Here is a 21702-nt window from a genome sequence, read left to right as displayed (position 1 = left end):
CTATTGGTCCATTATTTACTAGCAAATGGAATTATTATTTATGGCGAATTAACTACGAAGGAGATGGGGGGGGGGCTGGAAATCGATCTGATAGGGTACATCGCTGGCAATGAAGCTACTATTAATCGTAGCTAGTGGCAATTTTTTTTTCTCTTAAATAGAATTTGGTTAACGGGTTAACAGTAACAGTATCTACCTTAAGATTCTGAAATATAGCGTTGTGTTCGTCAGAGAGGCAAACTAAAGCGGTTTAAGGGTTTTTTTTTTATTTTAGATAATGGAGTAAATATGCTCTAAAATATTGAGTATATATTTTGATGACAATGTATTGTAATTTAAAAAACGCGTAGGTAACATGTTTGATTATTTTGATGGCCCCGGTGGTGTCACAGGTTCGATTCCTCGCATGTTGCAAACACTTGTTTTTATGAATATTTTAGTGTAATTATATTTTTATTAACAATGTGATATTCTGATATCGTTTACGTAGGTGTATAATATACAATATGAAGTATACACATACAGTGCGGGATACGCCGATATAAATTAACTACAAATTTATCTATATGCATTTGGAAAATATTTATAGATACATATATGTATTAATATACAACTAGACATCGTTCATCTTTCAACAGTCTGGGTTAACTTTTTCTTCTGTATGTTTATAACAACATAGTAGATATAAGATATTGTGTTACTCGAAAACGTCAACCAGACCTGAAATATTAAATATATTTAATAAAATATTTCTATGTAGGAAGGGTGTCGTAATCTAGTGGTTCAATACCTGTCTTCAAAGGTCGTGAGTTTGAATCTGACCGAATTAAATAAATCGGCACCAAAAAATAGGAACATTGCGTGTTGACATTTTTAACTGACTCTCGAAAGCATTGATAAAGAAATGAAATTAACACACTAGACTTATACCAATGCATCGAGTGTTACAAAAGCCTACGTAGGTTAATTAATAAATAAAGATAACATAAAATTTATTATGGTTTAAGATGGTAATGACCCACTAAGTATATCATTATTTGATTTCCTATATGCGGGTTTCCTAAATCTAAAATTGAATGTTAATTGCTGTAAAAGATTAGGTATGGCCATAGAGGACTACATATAAACAGAGTGTAAGCTTGAGCAATATCCAATCAAACAAAACGTGAACAATTCAAACAATGTTACGAAAATTATAAAACTGTGGCATCCATAGTTTATAGCTATTGTTACATTACCGTGAAACAGTTATAGCATTCTAGATCACTGTTTTTAACTTGTGGTTCGGGAAAATATATGACGATCTACAGCTTCTCCCTGGACTATATGACAATAAAAAAATAGTTTTAACTTACTGTTCCAAGGATGCCTTCAGAATTATGCTGGATTATTCTAGGCCTATTTAAGTAATCGGAAACCGACGAAACGTATTCGGTTGGTTCGTGTCTATTTGCTATTGTGGATATTGTCATTAAGAAGATTACATAAAAAGATCACTAATTTAAACTCTAAATTTCTGACAACAAAGAACTGTAATTTTCTTTCATATACCTAAGTTATAGAATCTAATTCAAGGGGCTGGTTTATCATTAAATTGAAAAGAATAATTTGAAAATATATTTTTGAGGTGTGAGTATCCTCAACAGTACAGTTTTATCTCTCAACACATGGAATTGCATGCTACATATTAAATATATCTGTGACAGAACGTGGCTCAAAGAAGTGCTGGTTTTAAAAGGTTTACTTATACGCTAATATCCTGAATGAAATATCCTCCGTTAGTAAAGACGGCTAAAAACATTGGAACTGCTAAATACATTGGAACCATCTTAAGGTACGCCTACACATACATTTATTCAGACTAATATTTATGAGAATTTCTGAGATTGAAAGCAACGTAGTGTAAAGAGAAAAAAATATTATATTTTTATTTGATGTAGTAGGTATACAATGCAACAAGACTGAAATGGGGTACAATGTAAAATCGTTGGCACATTACATATTATAAATGCCAGTGTGCTTACCTATCAAACTATTTATAACGGGAGCTTAATGAAATTTGACGTGAAGAGAAATTATATCTCGAGGACTTCTTTCAAATCTCAAAAGACAATCTCGTGGATAAATAGCTAGGAGCTTAATAAATCATATCTGATTATTTAAACATTTAACTACCTTCAACTTTGGAAATAGAAACAAAAATTAAGTAACATTTATTTTACATTGACCAGATTTTTTTACGTGATTTTAACTAACTGTCAAGGGTAGAAAAATTAAAATCCTAGTAATGTTTTTGGTTTTATCACTCTTCTGAATGTACATTCAGGCATGCAGACTGAGCAAGGAATAGAGATGTTGCCTGTTTTTAGAAATATAATATAATTGCGCAAGTTTTCATTTTTATGATGTTATTTGAATACAAAGCAAAAAATACCATAAATTCATAACCTGACCCGTGAATTTTGTGGCATTATATAGTCTGTATGATTGTAAATCTAATAAATGTAAGAGTTAGCTAAAAGGTAGCTTTTTCAATTCTTGGTAGTTCATTCTGCCTATGGCTGCATATCTATTAAGAGCATACGGCCAGCAGCACAACATCCAATATTATATTGGAAATTGTGCTATTGTACGTGTATCTGATGGTTGTTTTAAACATCACATTACAAACAAAATATGTTTTTTATGACTCCCTATTTGTAGTTAAGTTAGATTAAATTATTAAGTATTCTATAGATTGTATATTTTAATAAAATTATAGTATATAACCGAATTTCGTGATGGCGCCCTCCTTTGACGAGGCGCCCGCATGCTCCGCATGCGTTGCATGCCCGTTTCCGCTGGCCCTGCCAATATATTGCTATTCACAGAGCAAAGAGGTAGAGTCACTCATTATAAAGAGGTAGGTCTACCTCTTTGTTTTGTGTTGCTATCCAATACTAAGTTATCTACTTAACATCCGTCTTATTATACTATGACGTCGTGTTCCCGATACGCTAAATAGGTTTTTCAATTATTCATGGAAAGATAAAACGACATTGCACCTCACGCTGAGTTCTTGGCGCGGTAGCCAGACATGTCTGCTCAATTTAACGACCTCAGTGGTCTAACGGTGTAGCACACCGCCTTACTTCCGATGGTCGCGGGTTCAAATCCTAACTCGGTACAAAAATGTATATATGAGTATGATTGTTTGTATACGGTCACGATGTTTTCTATGTATATTAAAAAAATATATTTATATCAGCTGTCTAGAACTCTCAACACAAGCTCTGCTTACCTTAGAATAAAATGACGCGCTGCGAATTGTCCAGGTACATAATGCCCATTCAATTATATGTATTTCTAAAAAATAGTATTATTTTTTAGAAATACATATAATTGTATTTTATAGTAGTAGTGTATTTTATATAGTGTACCTATATGTATACATATATAGGTACACTATATAAAATACACTATATCCTTGTGTATAAAACAGTATACTGTTCTTCTTCGGCAAACATTGTGGTATATTATAATATACCACAATGTTTGCCGAAGATAAAATCCGTAACTAGTACTTTAAATACATACGTACATACACTTATATTCTACTTTATGTTACGCAAGTCTTATTATCTACTAATTTAGACTTTGAATTAAAGTCTCTAGTAACTTCAACAATGATGACATTTCCTGATGATCTTCCGTTCCCCTTCAGAAATAAATAAAATGAGTAATTATTTTATTTAAATAGGCAATTAAATTGTAATGCTAACTAATAAGCTTTAGATTAACAAGTGCATAATGTTTTGCATACAAATTAATCGTAAAGTATATATAATAGTATAAGTAATCTAGTCGACACAACAGCCCGCAGACCAACAAATAAATATAGACGGAACATAAATTCTTTTTATGAATGATTACGAAATATTATACATACACATACATTACGTTTACTTTAATAAAAATATATAATTTAATAAAGTTGTTTACTATATCATACATGCTAACATGGCGTCAGTGAATGATATTCTAATGCTCAGTTAGCCTACTGTAGGCTCTGTTCTATTGAATTCTTCACCAGAACTTCATAATAATCCACGACGGTTTCCACGGACGACCGCGTGGAGATCGAATTCACCTGGTAGATGCATTGCCTGTAATAGGGTTACCAGTTGTCGTGCCTAAAAATCGGCTCTTCTTTAAAAAAATATTTATTCTGGCATATACATTGCCTGTAATGGAGTTTCCATAACTAAAAATGAGCTCTTCCTTAAAGAAACACGCTGCTATTATTCATCAAATCGAAGGTATTTTTAACAATTAACAGCTAAAAAGTCGTCTAAGATACTAAAGAGATGAATTAAATTTATATGTGGGTGAGCGAGTAGTGCGTTTAATTGTTATTAGTATAAGCATATGCAGATTTAGTTTATTCTACTCTTATTAGATTCGCCTAGAGTGATCTATCTATACCTATCATAGGCCCGTTTACAGCATGAAGTATGGACTGTTGTCATTGGTATAAAGAAATGGTATGTATAAAAGCCAATTAGCGGAGTATAATAGAATAAGTTAGTCGAATAAGGAGGAACATTTTTGGGATATATTAAACAGTTTTCTCTTTTCTATGTGTACCATGGCTAGCGCAGTTGGGATGGTGTTGATATATAGTAGACACTTATTTTTGTAATATATTAGCTTATGATAGAAAGTGTATGGTATACGTAGATACATATGCATTTAATATTATTATTAGCTTGGCGTTGGCCAGATTCGAACTGTTGGGTCAGGAAATCTGATCAAATATAGATCCTTCACTATTTATTTTAAGTAAAAGTAGTAAATAAGCATATAGCATGCTTGATGGTAAATCGGTACTACAACGTATTAACTAACAACACCAAGAATATTAGCGGTCACTCCATCATGCTTACATTACTAGTATAGTAATACTGGTATTATATTGCCAAAAACAGGGCTCAAATTAGCAGAAATATGTAAGAGAGAACTCTCTCTCTCTCTCTCTGTCTCTCTCTGTCATACACATATTTCTGAGAGAGAAAGAGAGAGGGAGATTTGTCGGTTACAATTACCAGAAAGGTAGTTCTAAACTAACATATTAGCGGCGGTTAAGTTCTAACTCACACCCGCTGAGATCTTTGAAGAGTCACCGTAAACCACGAGGTTACGACATTCTCGTGTTATCATGCAAGTCCTTACCTACATTTATCAAAATATAAATAAATACTGCAATTGCCGGAAGTGCTACAGTAACAATCTTCCGCGGCCTTCGCCACACACGCTGCCGTACAAACCATAGCCTTTGATAAACAAAATAAAGGGGTATATATAAAGAAAGTGTTTACGATTTCGTTACTTGGTATAAAACAGCCACGCTAATTATTCAGTAAAATAAATTATATTTGTCAGAGTAAAATGAGACATTACGCTTTAGTACTGGTTGCGTTAGCATTTGTTACAATTAATTGCGCCAATTGTTGGGTTTTCAATGATATTGATTTCGACCAACTAGCAAGGACTGCTGGTGATTCGGATAATGAAATATCTGATGAAGACTTGAAACAATTGAGATTAGGTTTGGTATATCCAGGTCAGTATTCCTATAAAATTGTGTTTACCTGTGTATATATTTTATGTTATCTTGTACATTAATTTCAACTGATTTTGTAATTTCTTTGTGGATACACCTGGGAGTAATCTTTCTAAATTTCAAAAAGAATCATCTTAATCTCTTCGGTTGGCGAGTTAGTAGGACTAGTAAGTTTTCAGTGTATTTTTTTTAATTATACATATCAGTGAAAAAGTCACTTATTTCTTTGGAATTTCGAGATGTAATTCTGAACATGTTATAGCATAACATGTTTAGAAATTCTGAGCTACGTATATAACATACATGTAGTACAGATATTTGCCAAATGAGACTGAAGAAGTTGTCTGCATGGGTAGCTACTGAAGTTCTACTACTGCTTCTTATTTCGGCCGTCAAGCTTGTCAACTTGCTTTGTAAATGGTGTTTCGGTTGTAGGGTGCGCTTAGGCAGTGGACATAAAGAATAAGACGCATAACTACGTAGTTCTCTAGAATGGCAACGCATTAATACGACGGTACCCACTTACCATCAAGTGGAACGTCAGTTTTTTGCGGTTCCAATTAAATATTCTGTTACCTTGAAGGTACAAAATGGTGTGGTCCTGGCAACATAGCAGATGACTACGATGATCTCGGTACATCTGAAAGTACGGACGCCTGCTGCAGATCGCATGACCTATGTCCAGACCTCATCAAAGCCGGCGAAACTAGACATAATCTAACCAACACCGCTTTTTACACTAGGTAAGTAAAATTTCATAATAATACTAGCTGGGCCCGCGGTTTCACCCGTTTGAAATTTATAGCCTATATGTTATTCTGATGTATAGCTATATTGCTATAAAGTGTCATCAAAATTCGTTCAGTAGTTTTTGAGTGAAAGAGTAACAATCATCCATACTCACAAACTTTCTCGTTAATAATATTAATAAGATTAACTGCAGACAAATCACACAGCGCCATGTAGTCCCAACCTAAGCAATTTGTGTCATAGGTTCAAGATAACCTATCGAAATCATTAAATATTTTTTTAATATATATAAAACCTCCAAATGCAATTCATACTCAATACAAAAATTACATTGTGCGACGAATGCAACTCGCGAAAGACAGTGAGCTAAACTGAATAGCTGACCGTTTAGTCTAGTAGTTTAATAGAATGCTCTGGCTACAGCGCCTCAAGTTACATTGTGGCCTGTGGGGTTCTTAGTGTGTGAAAAAGTCGCAGATACCAGCCCCGCTTCTCTCTGTCGATAGAATATCTTGGTGAAGATTTGTTTTTAATGGTTTCTAATTAAATATTACTTAACTATCACTGAAATATAATTAATGTGGTTACTATTTACCACTTAGATATATAGAAACCATAGGAAACAGATAATAAAAATAGTTATACTTATGAATATTCGCATTTGCTTTGAACCCTAACCATCGGAAAGAAGATAGTGATAGTGCGTTAAAATGCTAGACTACGAATTGCTATATTTTTTTTAATTGTATAATAAAATCTCTTGTAATATACGGGTGCATTAAAAGAATAGGTACCACAATAAAACTTATCAAGGCCATCCTTAATTGATGTTAATAAGGTTCGTAATCGCATACCTCATCCGATGTTAATAAATCAGAATGAAAAAATGTATTAACTCAGACGACAATTTATAACCAACCGCAGTACAGTATTGTTACAGTTATTTATTCTAACCACAGCCACATATAACGATTAACGATGCAATTAATCCTTAAATGCATAAAAAAACATACAATGCACTCTTATATACGCCATTTGTGCCATGTCTTTTGTAAATAATGTTATTTAAATAAATATAATCAAAACAATTTACCGAGTTAGTCTTTATGTAAAGTCATCTACGTGAGCAACACTCGCACTTATTTTATCCGCCAAGCAACTTACTTTTGTAAGAAGAGTGTCAATCACCTTAGTTAGTCCTCCGAAATGGCAACGTTTATGGGAGGATTTCGCAACGATCACATTCATTAGTAAGTAGTATTTAGGCGAACGTTACTACTTACCACCATGAAGCTCACTCTCATAACTTACCGTTCCATCGAAGCAAAGTTTACAAAATAAGCAGGTTGGTAGCAGATACAGAGGTACCCCTGTATCACCACGCAGTCGATATTCCACAAAGTCCACCTCGGTACTAAGAACAACATAAGACATGTAATAAACTGTAAATTCTGGAGACCCGTAACACAGGTTCTTCGGATATTAGTGAAAGTTCTCCTCGAATTTATATTTACGATTACTTTTACGTGCCCAAATGGCTCTGTAACAATATCAATCTTGATAATGCTTTCTGGAGAAATTAAATAAATAATTATATTTGTTGACAGACTCAATTGCGATTGCGATGAGAATTTCCGGCAGTGTCTACATGAGGCAAATAGCACCACAGCGAACAGAATAGGCATTATCTATTTCAATGCAATAGGCACCAAATGCTACAGAGAAGACTATCCTATCACGTCCTGCAAGAAGAGAGGAGGGTGAGTTCATATGTATATATAAGTACCTATTCTAAATAAAAAAACCTACACGTAATGGAACTGTTATGATCTAATATATGTAATATACGTATGCCTGTTATAAGGCAATCGTACAAACTATTCATACCGGTATCATAAATTTGTGAGTGTGCCTATGTCTCTATTTAATCTGCTACCTTTATACAACAACTGAATTAAATTACTTATAATGATAGAATATCAAGTATCAGAAGAACGGACATAGACTTTTATTAAAAATGAGAATCTGGAAGCGAATGATGATTGGAGGGTAGTTTGTACAGGCGAAATACCTAGGCAAAAAAATAATAATACAAAAAACTTGACGTTCATAAGCGGCTGAAACGTTCTACTTGAGTAAATGATTTTGATTTAAATTTTTACCAAACTGAAATAATATTTGTTTATTATTAGAGTTTGGTATAAACGAAAACCATTCACAATCAAATATTTTTTAGTTTTCCAGTTTACCTGTTTTATAATATACCTACTTAATTTTCAGATGGCTCAATGGAAAATGTTTAGAATACGAGTATGACACCGACGGTGAAAAAGAATACCAATGGTTTGATGTTCCTAATTATTAAATTTTGATCTTTATTCGAGTATACGTTATTAGGCATTAAATTATATTTTAAGTGACTTCAAAAAGTGTCGTTCAATTTTCGATTGTATTTTTTCAGCTTAAAATCGGATGGAGATCCGATAACATATTTGTTCTGTTTTTGAAAGCACATACGTTTGTCCCATAGAAATTCATGTTTATGAGTTCCGTAGTTTGGTTTTTAAATGAAAATCACCAAAAGAAATGTGTCAATCAATTGTGTCTTTTTAGTTATTAGAAATAATAGTAGCTTCAATTAAGTGTTTAACATACAACTTCATCATCATCTGATGAACCATAATAGAACAATGTAACCATGTTTGTTAACTATAGAAGTCGGTTTTACTTTGTCATATCAAATTTATTATATTTGATCTTATGAAAGTCCATGCAAGTATTTTACCGAAGATTGTTGAATATCATCTGCGTCATCTATTTTAGCCACCAATCAGCACGCTTTATAAATTGCGTTCTTCGATGAAAGGCGAGATATGGCAGCAAAATTACAGGGCACGGAGACATGACATCTTAGTCCTCCAGAGAGGCAGCATATTAGGGATACCAGTTCCGTCACATATTGATGTGATGTCAGTGAATACATGAGTATTGAGTATTCGATAGTAGCCATATATCGGGTGGGTTCGTTTGCCATTTCAGTATAATAATAAAATATGGTTTCAGGTGTGGGATTTCTTATAAACTATGATTTGTATGTATTGTTGTGAGTAAAATTATTTATATTTGAATGAAGTTTTTAGTATATGACAGATTATTGTTGTAGTACTTATGTAGTTACAAGTTTTTTTCGGGTTTGTTTGATTCTTTATTGTAACTTGAAATGTAGTAATTAAGTATCCCACTACATTGTTTTGCGTGAATTGAGATGAAAAGTAAGTTAGTCCAGGTTTAGGATTAATTTTAAAATGATCTGATAAATGAATCATTATTTGTGAAACATTCAAACATCTTTACAGACATTCACATTTATGGTAGCAAGTAGTTAATAAAGGAAGTACGTGAAGTCTGATTATTTTACATTTATTTCTTCTTTATATCTTCTGTTATTGTTTTTCAATTTGGCATAAAGGCCTTAATACCTACCTTAATACAGTAGTTCTATGTATACTTAGTTTTTGTTATACCTTACTTATAAACTTTAGAAATTTTGTAAAGATACATTACTGTTACTTTTACCGACCTCGGTAGTCAAGCAGTTTAGCACACTGCCATATTTCCGATGGTCCTGAGTTCGTTTTCAGTATATTACACATATTTGTTTTCATGAGTGTTCCTATTTGTATTGTCTGGGTGGCATAGACACCACCCACAAAATACAAATATTATGAGAGTATTTAACAAGTCTATTTTCATCTAGCACCCTTAGTACAATTTCTGGTTAGTTTGATTATTGATATGTCAGTTGATTTGGATTATGAATAATAATCCAAATTATAATTTCTGGATTAGTTTCAGAGAATTGATATTTGTATACACTAGAATTCTTACAGTATTTATTACTATTATTGTGTTTGTGTTAAAGTGTAAAAATACATGAAATAAAGAAGCGGCATTTGTATTATTTATTTTCTTCATCAGCATATCTTTCCTTGGTACATTGTTAAAGATTTATCCATTATATTGTTTGCCATAATTCATTATAATTATAAGTAATATACAACTCTTTATATTAAATTATGCACACATAAATGCACGATTAATATACATATTTTATAGTATCTCGTATAAATAACCATACACGTTTAAGTTATACATGTCGTGATAAAAGATATGGATACAGATTCATAACAATGTATAAACAAGTGAACAACTTGAACGGTGTTAGAAATAACGCTAGAATATCCATTAGTTAATGATAGAAAAACTTCAAATACAGGTTATATAGGTAGATATGTAGCAGTGCTTAGCTAATAATATTTGACCCCAGCTCACGCATGATTATGTACAACCAATATTTTAAATATATATTTAGTAATACAATATAACGGGCTAAATAGTGGGGATATACATGTTATATACGATGGTTACAACTAGGAATCTCAAGCTAAATCTGGATTTTTATATATGTGAAAAGTTGAAATGCACGAGAACGAGAACCGTGAATAGATACGAAGCATATAGAGGACTTAATAGAGAATCCCTTGTACGAAGTGAGCAATCTCGAAATAGCCTACAACCCAAGCAACCTTACCCTCAATATATACAACAACAACTTTAGAACATTAATAGATAATTTAGATTCAACATCGCTCGGCTGGGCTAACCTTTTACAACTACGTCACGTTAAAAATCACATTCGTCAAAATTTTGAACATGACAGCGAGTTTAATTAGTTTCAATTAACTTTTTTAATTGCAGTACAAATAGTGTAACCTCTAAAACAAAAACTTTCAAGCAAGCAGTCTTGTCGGTTTCTTATCGAATAGAAAACTCTATTTTCATTATACCTTTCACGAACCCTATATAATAAAATAAGACAGTTCAATCCCATTATTAAAAGTATGAAGGAATAAATTTCCAGTAACAAAATTTGAAAATGAAAAATATCACTACCGTTTGGTTTAAAAGAGATAACAAACAAATAAGTGCATAGACAATCGAACTCCTATAAACAGAGCTATTAATATCTTTACATATTATCAATCATACCATTTTTTTTATTTAAATAGGTAATGCTTTAACTTGGGAGTTGCTGAATTGTTAAATATAAATCTACTAAGTGATAAATGACGCAGTAGTTTATTATAATATAATAAGAATGATAAAGATGGTATCACGTCTACTATCACAGAATATTATTATTTCGAGAATATTTAAGGGACCAGGCGTATAAATTCAATGCTCTTACATAAAACTCTTATAAGTTATCAATTGTCAGCTGTTGACTTCATTAATGGTTAATGTCAATTTTTATTAGGCACCTATCATTATTAATTACAACATTCAATACATAATTACATGCATTATGAAACTTGATAATATTATTATGGAGAATAATATGTATTTAAATATGTACCTTATTACAATGTATTTGTTAAACATTAAAACCAGTAGGGTTGCTAATTGTGGTTACCTAGATGATATTATAATTATTAAATAGATTTGAACACGATAGATTATTTTTGCAATGTACCAACAGACAATTATTGAGATAAATAGAAATTAATATTGGTCAGTAGGACGGTAACAATGGGACATAATGCCTGTTAGATCTCCTAACTGAAACGGTTGTTAAATAATATTTGTATTGATTCACAGAATTGTTTAGTCCCTATTTGAAATCAAATGTTATAAAATAATATTTATAGAAGAGTCTTTAAGAAGTAAGTCACAACTAGCGATCGTAAACTTAATTATAAGAAATCACAACAATACTATGCCGCACGAGGAGTGTTAAGTAATACTTGTAACTAGACAATAACGTTTATATATAATTTCATATCTATAGGTATAGTATATAAGAAATAATGCAGTTGCAATGCAATAATGTGTAAATAATTCACTCAAGATCTAACCTAACAGACGGGCAAAAGTCCGAGGAATAGAAAACATTTGATACACAACTAATTTCATATGTGTAATAACTCCAACTGTGGGTACTATCGAGACAGCACTAATACTTGAATATTCACTAGACTGTGCGTTTATTGAATTTTATATTATTTACAACATTTCCTATATAATAAGTACTCTCATACTTGTGAATCGACCAGCCTACAAGTAGAAAATCTCAAAAAACACCATGATGGGAACCCACGTCCAAAACTGACGGAGCTCCCGGAACAGTCGCAGTATTACTCCGAACCGGATACCCAAACAGAAACCGAGCCAGTTCGGAAAGTCGTTCACACTCGAAGAACTATCGGACGAGGGGCGACGGCGAGGGGGGCTCGAGGCCCGCTCCGCCAACATTATTTACCTCCGAGACCGAACTTCATGAAAATGAGTTCCTTGCCTTTGCTTAGAATATCACCACCAGGAGCGGTCATCTCGGAAAACTTTTGCATGAGGTTAGGCTGGGAGGTGGGGACAGGCTGCGCGGCGGGAAGGGGCTGGGCGGTGGGTGCAGGCACCACGGCGGGGCCGGCGCGGCGCGCGGGGGACACGCTGGAGATGGCGGTCGATACACCAGGGACCACGGCTGCGCCAGCGCCGCCCAGCGGCGTACCAGCCGTGCCGGTGCCAGGTGATTGCACCGTGGGTGTGCCCGCGTTACCAGCGCTCGTGCGCGCGATCGTGCTCGCTGGCTGTGCGATCACCGCGCCTCTCGGTCTCGCCTGCACACCCAACACAGTCCATTGTAACATGTCGATCAGTCGTGTTCTCCCGGTCTGATTGTATTGATCATGATTAATACAGAATTACGCAATAATTATTTAGAATGCATTTTATAAATGTCACATCTCTAACATTTATTGGAACATAAATAAAAATGTTCAGATTTACCATAAAACTATTCAAAAGGCTGTAACAGTGCTTCTTAGCGTAGATATAATTTAATATCGATACAGAACTGCTTAACTGAAATTGCTAAAATGCCATGTAATGATACTAAGTAGTAAATGCAGTTGGTATATACCATCCATAAATACATATAACCTTTAAGAAGTTGTGAATAACGACAAAGTATTTAACTTAGGGTTTTCAAATAACTAATAATACATTTTGCTATTATATCACTTTTCTTGTAAATTGTTGTATCTTAAATGAATTAACTTAGGGTTAGGGACTATCTAACTAATCAATCTAGTGCCTAATTGTTTCACTAAATTTAAATATTTTAGAACTTCTAAAATAAGACATATGAAATGTAAACTCTTTTACAGGACTAGTAGAAAGAGCATTACAGATTTAGTACAGTAGTAAGTTTAAAATAAGTCTATTTCGTAAGCTGAAAGTAGATCAGTACTGAGTTATGAACAATAAGATATTTGTGTCATTTATATCTGTATCATATTGTACTTATATTAATAACGATTTACATAAGGTATCAGGTTGTATGTACTTATATGCAAGCATTAATGATCTACTTAGCATTGTATGCAAATACGAATTTAAAATGGCACTGATCCTAGTTTTTTCTATTTCATTTTGTATTTACTAAATATAAAATATTACATTTCTTTATGAAAAATAATAGTAATATAATACTTACTTATAATTATTAATCTATTAAAAGTTATAACGTCAAGATGATAAAGTTTATAAAACAAATGCATTAAGCTATTTAAAAAGAAAACATGCCGCAATATACATACGTAGTTAATATAGAAAAAATGTGCGATTAAAAAAAACATGCGTCGCCATACATTGAAGCAGGTGAAAGAGATGTTAATACTGTTACAGATGATTGTTATGTATAAACTCGTCGAACTATCTTATTCAAGGTGTTTCACTGAAGGGCCACTTGAGACAATGTGTAGTATGGATTCCATTATAGGTACATACATTATTAGGTATTAAAAGACCTGTACATGTCCCGTACATTGATCATGCTGAAATAAACTACAACAAGAAGCATTCAAAAAGTCATACTAATAGATTACACAACGTATCATTGGAATGATTCATTCAAGTATATAATTTAATTTCTTTTAATTCAATATCATGAATTTCAGTCTGGTAATCTCTTAGTAATGACCACATTCACAGATCTCGGAAATATTGTATTTACATTATGGTGAATGGGTTATGGTATTCTGATGTGAGTGAAGTATACGCCAGTGTTTGTTCTGTTCTAGTCTCTGTATGATCTGGTCCGGTAAATGGTATGATATCTAATAATGTGTACGAGGAGAACAATGATCACAATGATCTTCCGTAACAATCGAACGGACCAACTGAGCGCGCGGGGCCGTCCTTTATAATAACAGATGCCCCTAACTGTACACTGAGCGTAGTAATGAAACGCAAGGTAAATATAGATAAATAAATGAAGAAAAGGAAACAGTGAAAACAATAAAATCTAGAGATATGAAGTGACAGTTTAACAAAAAAACGTCTAGTATCGTTGCATAGTATATTTGAAATAGTATTGTTGTGGGTCGATTATAAACGGTATTTTACCTGAGAATTCGCCTGTTCTGGATTACTGGCGCATGTGTTGTGGTCTAACTGAGAAGGGGGAAGAGGGCAGGCATCTAGCAAACAGACAATACACACAACATATATAGTGACCACAGACAACCACTTGAATCTTGGATCACACCTCACGCGCATCGTGCGCTCTGTGTATGGCTATGTTGCGTGTATTTATACAGATAGGCCTACCCACTGATGGTGGAAACAGGTGAAACTATGCCGTGGTAGGGGAGCACGTGAACCAAATAAAAACAGGATAGATAGGAGGACAGATAAAAAAAAAGTAGCACTTAAAATTATCGTTTAGGTGGAGGTCCTGAAAGATGCTTCTCAGATGTCATTGTTATAGTGTTAATCCAAACGATTGCAGTTGTTATTATTAAGTATATCTAAAATATATTCTTCTGAAGCCGTTACGATGTTTGTGACTGTGTAATCCAAGATAGTGTTATTAGCAAAGTGTACACCAAGAGTCTTTGTGCTCCGTAGATTGCAACCGGACTCGCATTTATTAAAATTAGTGTTAAAAACAATTTGATTTAGTTTTGAAAGCTCCAATAATGGAAATGGATTAGCACTTTATAGTAGTACTTATTTAAATATAGATCTTTTATTAATTTTAGTATTTGCTATGAAGAAATCACAATACGGATATATTATTTTGCTACTATATTGTCATAATGAAATATCATTATAGATATTTTGAAGTTTCACTTTTTTGAGTTGAAGTACTAGATGTTTACAATAGGCAGTGACTATAAATATATAAAACATCTTATAAGGAAGCCAATGCAAGTTACTTGTAACCCTAATGCATTTTATATTTTATCCAAATATAATATGTCGTGCCGAACTCTAATCGAAGAGTACAAGCGAACGCATTGACATACAAAATTTTAATGCAATGCAATAAAAGTAGCAAATTGAATATGGATAATAAACATAAGAAACTCGCCAAGCGAGTCCCGTCGCAATCTCAAAACCGTGTACAGGAAAGATGATAGAGGGTACCAGAGCGAAATAGCTAGCGTCTCTCAGTAGTCACATAGCAAGTCCAAGGTGCAAACATGAAACACTCAAAGCTCTCGGTGATCGGGACTCAACGTCACCGAACTTACCTAAACGGCCCGGGCCGACTGTTCCGGTAGCTTCAAACAATAAGAAAATACTCGTATTAACACGAAGAGACACGAGAAACACTAAATACTATTGTTATGAAATCACTAATTTGGGTGTTCCGAAATTTATTTACTACCTGTATAAAGCGGATATTTATTCACTAGATTTAACATTTCAAAATATAGGATAAATAAAAACGGTATAGCAATGCGGAAGTAATTTGGTCATTAAATAAATTTTACTTGATTAGTGACATTTCCACAATTTCCTATTATATATTTTTCTCACTGTTTACATTTGCGCTACCAGAACAGACAACCCGGTCATTTTACAATCATTTCATTATTTCTTATTTTTATTTTAATAGTTCTAACAGGGAAAGTAACTATGACAGCGAATATGGAAGCCGATCGCGGCTCTACGAGAGCAGGTGGACGCACCTGCCTTCCGGTGGTGGTTGCGGGGCGCGGGCGCAACGTTGTCACGCGGCGGCGGCGGGGGGCCCCGCGCGCCGGGCCCCGGCGCCGCGCCCGCGCTACCGCCACGCCCGCGCCCCGTGCCAGCCAGTGGCCCTCCCGCACCCCTAGGACCCGCAACGCCGCCCATGCCGCCCATGCCGCCCACGCCGCCCGCAACGCCTGCATTTAGCATCGCTCACGTTCTAAAAGTCCGTTTCTCAAAATTTCCTTTTACTAATATATCTGCTTCCTATAATGTCAGTAATTCTAAATAGTCTACAAATATTCCTAGTCATCGTAATTCCCATTCAATATAGTAGATCCTTATAGAGTTTATTTTTGAGGAATATTAAAAGTTTAGTACTATGTCTACTCATTTTACCTTTTATTTATCGATATTTAGAAGAATATGTAAACTGTAAACAGGACCTAGTGTCTACTAACACTAATTTTAAGAACATATTATGTTTATGATTTTATTTACTTGAGTTAGAGATACTCAAATTATCTTTGATAAGCGCTGATAAGATTCTTGCGAAATATTTTCATCGAAGATTTTATATACTTAATTTTTATTTTACTTAAAAGCTATCCTCCAGGCCCAAGATAAAAAACAAAGGGGTAAACAGCAAAGACAGAGATTAACATCACAAGTTATGGGTAAAAACAGTAAAATTTATAGTCTGATCATGCAAGATGGGGTTCAACGTGTTTATAATGGAAGGAATATTTACGGTACATCTGCATTAGTTACATTAAACCATTAAAAGTTTCGCGTTTGAAGTGTACATTTCTTTAGCCTTTCTAGCTCCCTCTTTCTTTAGTAATTGGCAATGTTGAATGTAGAAGTGGGATTCGAACCCACACAATCACTTCAAAAGACAATATTTACGCATTGTTTGTTATTTTTATAAATAAATATATCCATCTTGTAATAATTAAAATTTGTCATGAAATCCTTGCAAAATGTTACCGTTATGACATTATCTAAATTATAGACACTAATGCAATTATTGGAGGGATGTATTGTTTTTTTAAATTATTTGTATTCTGATAATGCAGCTTACTATAGATTACATTGTCTATGCTATAGGCGAGTCTTTTAAAATCGATTAAGTAATTTTTAAATATTACTATTACAAACAATAAATCAAATATTTAAGATATACGTTTTTATTACTGTATTTCTGAAAACTGACAACAAACCTTGGCTGGTCTGTCCCGCGGGTGCATACTGATCATTTGCTTCAGTAAGGAAGTTGCTCGGCACCAGGCCCCTGACGCCGTCGATTTCCGCCATGTAAAACCCATCATCATCCATATCCCCGTATACGTGGATAATCTGGCCGGTCTGGAAACTCAGCTCGGCCTGAAATTGTTGTCTCTGCTTACAGTGGACTCATTGTGTTACGGAAACATCGCTTCTAAGTTTCAATAGCCGCCCATTAAACCGGCAGGTATGTTATTATTCTACAGACAGTCCTAAAATCTAATACAAGACTCATTAAAATTATAGTTTTAATGATTGAAACAAAATTAATTATGTAGAGAAAAGGTGGTTGCAAAACTGCTTTTAAGATAGTACTTGAATGTAAATGTTGTGTAAATGTAACTTTAACGTAAAAAACACAATTTATCATTTAACTATCGTGGAATCGTAATGTGTAAATTGACATATTTTTACTTATATATACTCACATCAGCATCAACGTTGGGACTTAGCTCCTGAGGATCATAGTCGTATAGGGCGACCATTCTCCGAACAGGCTGGGTAGCGTAGGCATCAGTCCAACGGTCTCGGGGCTTAGCCGCTGCAGCTTGACCAGTAGCTTCTTGCTCAGAAACCTCCATCACCATGTTGTGGGGCACATACCCTCGGCGTCCGCGACATTCGCCCCAGTAGAATCCATCAGCATCCTTGTCGCCCCAAACCTAAAACGTAAAAAAAAGGATGTTGTTATAAATTGATATAATAGTAGTTACTTACAACACAAACGACTAGAAAATGTACGGTCGTTGGTGTAATTGTAAAGTGTTTTTTCTTCAGAATAACGAAAAACTATTTACCTAGGTACTGTAACTATAGAATAAGCCGAAATTTAGATTCAATGTATTGCTATCGTTCTTGGGTGAGGGAGAGGCAATTTCTCTGAATAATTAAATAATAAAATTATACCCAATTAGTGGAGAAGTCAATACAATTACTATTAGGGACAAGGAGTATTTAATTTATGGATGCAGCTATACATTTTATGACATAATTATCATTCCTAGATTACGAAACTAATTACAAACCTTAATCGTATCGCCTTCACTAAATGGCAACTCCTCATCACAACTTTCGGGGTTGGGGCTCATGGTGGCTGGGTCATAGTCAAAAAGCGCTATAAAGTAACGACTTCTTTTTGACTGAGGATGTCCCTGTTGTGGATGACGCGGACCAGGCTGAGGGCCACGAGGACCAGATGATGGCGCCCCACGTGGCCCATACTGCATGGCGCTCTGCTGGACCTGTTGCTGTTATTTGATTGATTTTTTGAATTAATAATATTGTTATTTGAATACTAACTTTAAGATATAAAATAGATAAAAAAGGCACCTGATGTGGGTTAGGAGGGCGACCCCTCTCATGATGGTTCCTCGGTGGTGGATTTTGATATTGCTGCGACTGGCTGGTGTACTGAGCCGGCTGGTTACTTTGAAACTGGCCGGCTTGTTGATATGGGGGTTGCTGCGTGCCATGGTAAGCTTGTGTATTCGGGTACGGCTGACCCGATGGCTGCTGCGACGCTTGCGCTGGTTGGGACGGTTGCTGCTGACGTCCGTACGAACCAACACATTAATAAGGTTAGATTTTCCGTAAAAAAGCCAACAGCAATATTTAAAGCTCGAAGCCATATTTTCCTTATTGGCGTTGCATTGTAAGCGATAAAAATGTTACCTTCTTCTTGAGTGTGAAATAAATAAGACATTCCGTTGTAGCTCTATTCAACCCCCATGCACAACGAAAGCTAGCGTGCAGCGCTTACACTTGAAACCACATCATTCATAGCAGATAATTAGGTAATTATAACATTTGGTTTCTTGTCAGCAGTATACGTAGATGAAAACTAACCATCATAATAAATAGTTTTCGACAACCTCTTCAAATATTCTAAATTTATCCAAAAGTCTTCCGGGCGTACCCTTAGTGTTAAACACTGAGATATTAGGTTTGATAGGTGTGTGAAAGGAGTACTGAGTGTACGCGTCGAAGCCAAGACAACATGCAGGAACAATCATACAAACACGCGCTGTACATGCTCGAGTGATTATGATTCTGTAGTATCGAGTGCTCTGTGGGGCCTGTTATTTTGGATGACCTACCACTTGGAACGGGAAACTTTACGTGAATATAATGTGCTTTGCATGTCATCAAATCCTGGGTGTGTTCAAGACGCGTGATCCTGTGTCGAGTGTGTAGCATCGTACATCAAGGACGGACAGTAAGTGAAGATTACAACATAGAACACCGAGAAATGAAAACTCGTGATTGGGACAGAGTCTGCACAAAGTTGAGAGAGAGAGAGAGAGCATAGTGAGTAGTGCTAGCACATGGAGAGCACATCGATGACAACTAGGAGAGATCGCAGACCTGCGGGCGGCGACGCGACGTATCCTCATCCTCGCTACCCAGCTCCGCCGCGCCCTCTTTTGTGATTTCGATGGCTGGTATTCCCGATTGCTACCACACGGTCAATATTTTAGCATAGAACAAATTTGTTTCTTTAAACAAGACAAAACAAAGTGAAATTATGGATGTGCTGACATTAATGGACGATGCACATGGCGTAAATGGGTACACAGTCGCTGTCTGGTGAAGTGATTTATCTTTGCTCTTCATTTTCATGATCGTACCTGTTTTATGTAACAATATTGAGAAGCAGTTAAGGATGCCGTCGTAGAATACGCAGGAAGCGGACGAATATAAGCTATATCAGAAGTGTAAAGTCAGTTTATTGAAATAATTGAACATATATACATAGTTACAGGAGCTTAGAACAAGTGAAGCTGTGAAAGCTGAAGTGGAAACATGGAAATTTTCTGCCGTGGAAGCACCTGAATGTTTTCAATGCTCTTAATTACTTTCTCAAAGATTTACATAGCGACTTGTTTTCCATGTGTTTGACAGTCAGTTTATGATGAACACGTGTATGTTTAATGAATGTAAATGAAATAACGATGTATGAAATTTCAATAGCACCTATTTATTGGTCAATTACCATTTCTATACGACTGCTAATATTAATATATAAACTCTATCAAATGTTCAATCTTCACCACATTTTAAATATTCCATTACTCAATATTCTTTTCCTTAATAAATATCTCTATATCTCTATTGTATATTTCTAATATTATATATTCTAATTTGTCTATCTAAACCTACATATAAAGTTGAAGTATCGAGTATTAAGTTCATGAGAAAGAATAATAATTATACATAAATTTGCTAGAATGTACTTGTTTTCTACTATTAATTTTTCGTCTACTTTCATATAATATTATGTAAGCATAATCAAAGTAAATATTGTTTTCATATGCTGATTATATGACTAAATACGTATATATAATCATTATAGTATACTATTACATACTGGCACACTGTGTAAAATATTAATCGTGAAATAATATGAAAGAACTCATTGCATAACTAATAACTTAAATAAGTAACACTTCAAAACTGAACATAATTCATAAAACGCAAAATAAAATGGTGTGTTAATAATATCAGAAATAAAACAAAATATATTTTAAAAGACGTGTTAAAATTCCTTACCGAAGGGGTTATTTTGTCGAATATACTCTTTAGAAGGCCTGTGCCGAATCCACTCGTAGGCTATGGAAAGGTGTATAACAGTTATGTGAGAGCGAGGTAAGGTAAGACTAAGTGGAATGATACAACTCATGAGCTCTATGGACGGTATATTCTGTGTCACAAAGTACAAGCTCTTTATTTGTTTAAGGTAGTATAATTGTAACGTGTTGTGCGTTGTTTGGGTATCGGCCAATAGCACTAGAGACTACTGATCTAGTCGCAAGCAGTATGCATTTAATTTTGAACGATCGAGCCGAGTGCATAGCTAGAGTTCATGGCGCGGGTGGTCGTGTCGTGTTACTGTTCGGCAGAAACTACTAGACATTTAGAAGATGCCGCGACAGAACCACAGGAGATAGTATAAAGAGTGCAGTTTGCAACACCGATATGTCGCGACAAACCATCTGTAGCCCAAATACATTCATTACATTTAA

General features: G+C 34.6%; 2 protein-coding genes across 9 annotated transcripts in view; one reads left to right on the top strand and one right to left on the bottom strand.

Annotated features, from left to right (window-relative positions):
* The first annotated feature begins 5427 nt into the window (after positions 1–5427).
* LOC131847394 (phospholipase A2-like) lies at positions 5428–10246 on the top strand. The gene is made up of 4 exons (XM_059196972.1): positions 5428–5602; positions 6186–6345; positions 7960–8112; positions 8633–10246. The coding sequence occupies exons 1-4, from the start codon at positions 5428–5430 to the stop codon at positions 8715–8717; spliced, it is 573 nt and encodes a 190-aa protein (XP_059052955.1). The 3' UTR covers positions 8718–10246.
* Positions 10247–10326: 80 nt separating this feature from the next.
* Positions 10327–21702, bottom strand: part of LOC131845269 (peripheral-type benzodiazepine receptor-associated protein 1) — a 30130-nt gene continuing 18754 nt past the window's right edge. Inside the window, exons 13-21 of one of the 8 annotated variants that reach the window (XM_059194312.1) lie at positions 21230–21289; positions 20045–20134; positions 19010–19222; positions 18706–18927; positions 18109–18342; positions 17617–17794; positions 16393–16590; positions 14819–14892; positions 10327–13029 (exon numbers count right to left, since the gene is read on the bottom strand). In XM_059194312.1, the coding sequence (XP_059050295.1) occupies positions 12664–13029; positions 14819–14892; positions 16393–16590; positions 17617–17794; positions 18109–18342; positions 18706–18927; positions 19010–19222; positions 20045–20134; positions 21230–21289 (1635 nt within the window). In that variant the 3' untranslated portion in view covers positions 10327–12663. Of the gene's footprint in view, positions 13030–14818; positions 14893–16392; positions 16591–17616; positions 17795–18108; positions 18343–18705; positions 18928–19009; positions 19226–20044; positions 20135–21229; positions 21290–21702 lie in introns of all 8 variants that reach the window. The other 7 variants (XM_059194320.1, XM_059194365.1, XM_059194334.1 and 4 more) reach the window with 7 other exon arrangements.

Source organism: Achroia grisella, unplaced genomic scaffold (genome assembly GCF_030625045.1).
Source record: "Achroia grisella isolate CSIRO2021 unplaced genomic scaffold, CSIRO_AGI_Agris_v1 utg109, whole genome shotgun sequence".
In the NCBI taxonomy this organism is placed as follows: Eukaryota; Metazoa; Arthropoda; class Insecta; order Lepidoptera; family Pyralidae; genus Achroia; species Achroia grisella.
Note: the sequence above shows the minus strand (reverse complement) of the source record. Positions and strands in the feature narration are given on the sequence as shown.

Bases quoted from the DNA above. Each gene is read 5' to 3' on its own strand.
- LOC131847394 (XM_059196972.1), top strand. From the start codon at position 5,428: ATGAGACATTACGCTTTAGTACTGGTTGCGTTAGCATTTGTTACAATT. The intron at 5,603-6,185 runs GTCAGTATTCCT...GTTACCTTGAAG, and splicing joins ATTAGGTTTGGTATATCCAG to GTACAAAATGGTGTGGTCCT. The intron at 6,346-7,959 runs GTAAGTAAAATT...ATTTGTTGACAG, and splicing joins AACACCGCTTTTTACACTAG to ACTCAATTGCGATTGCGATG.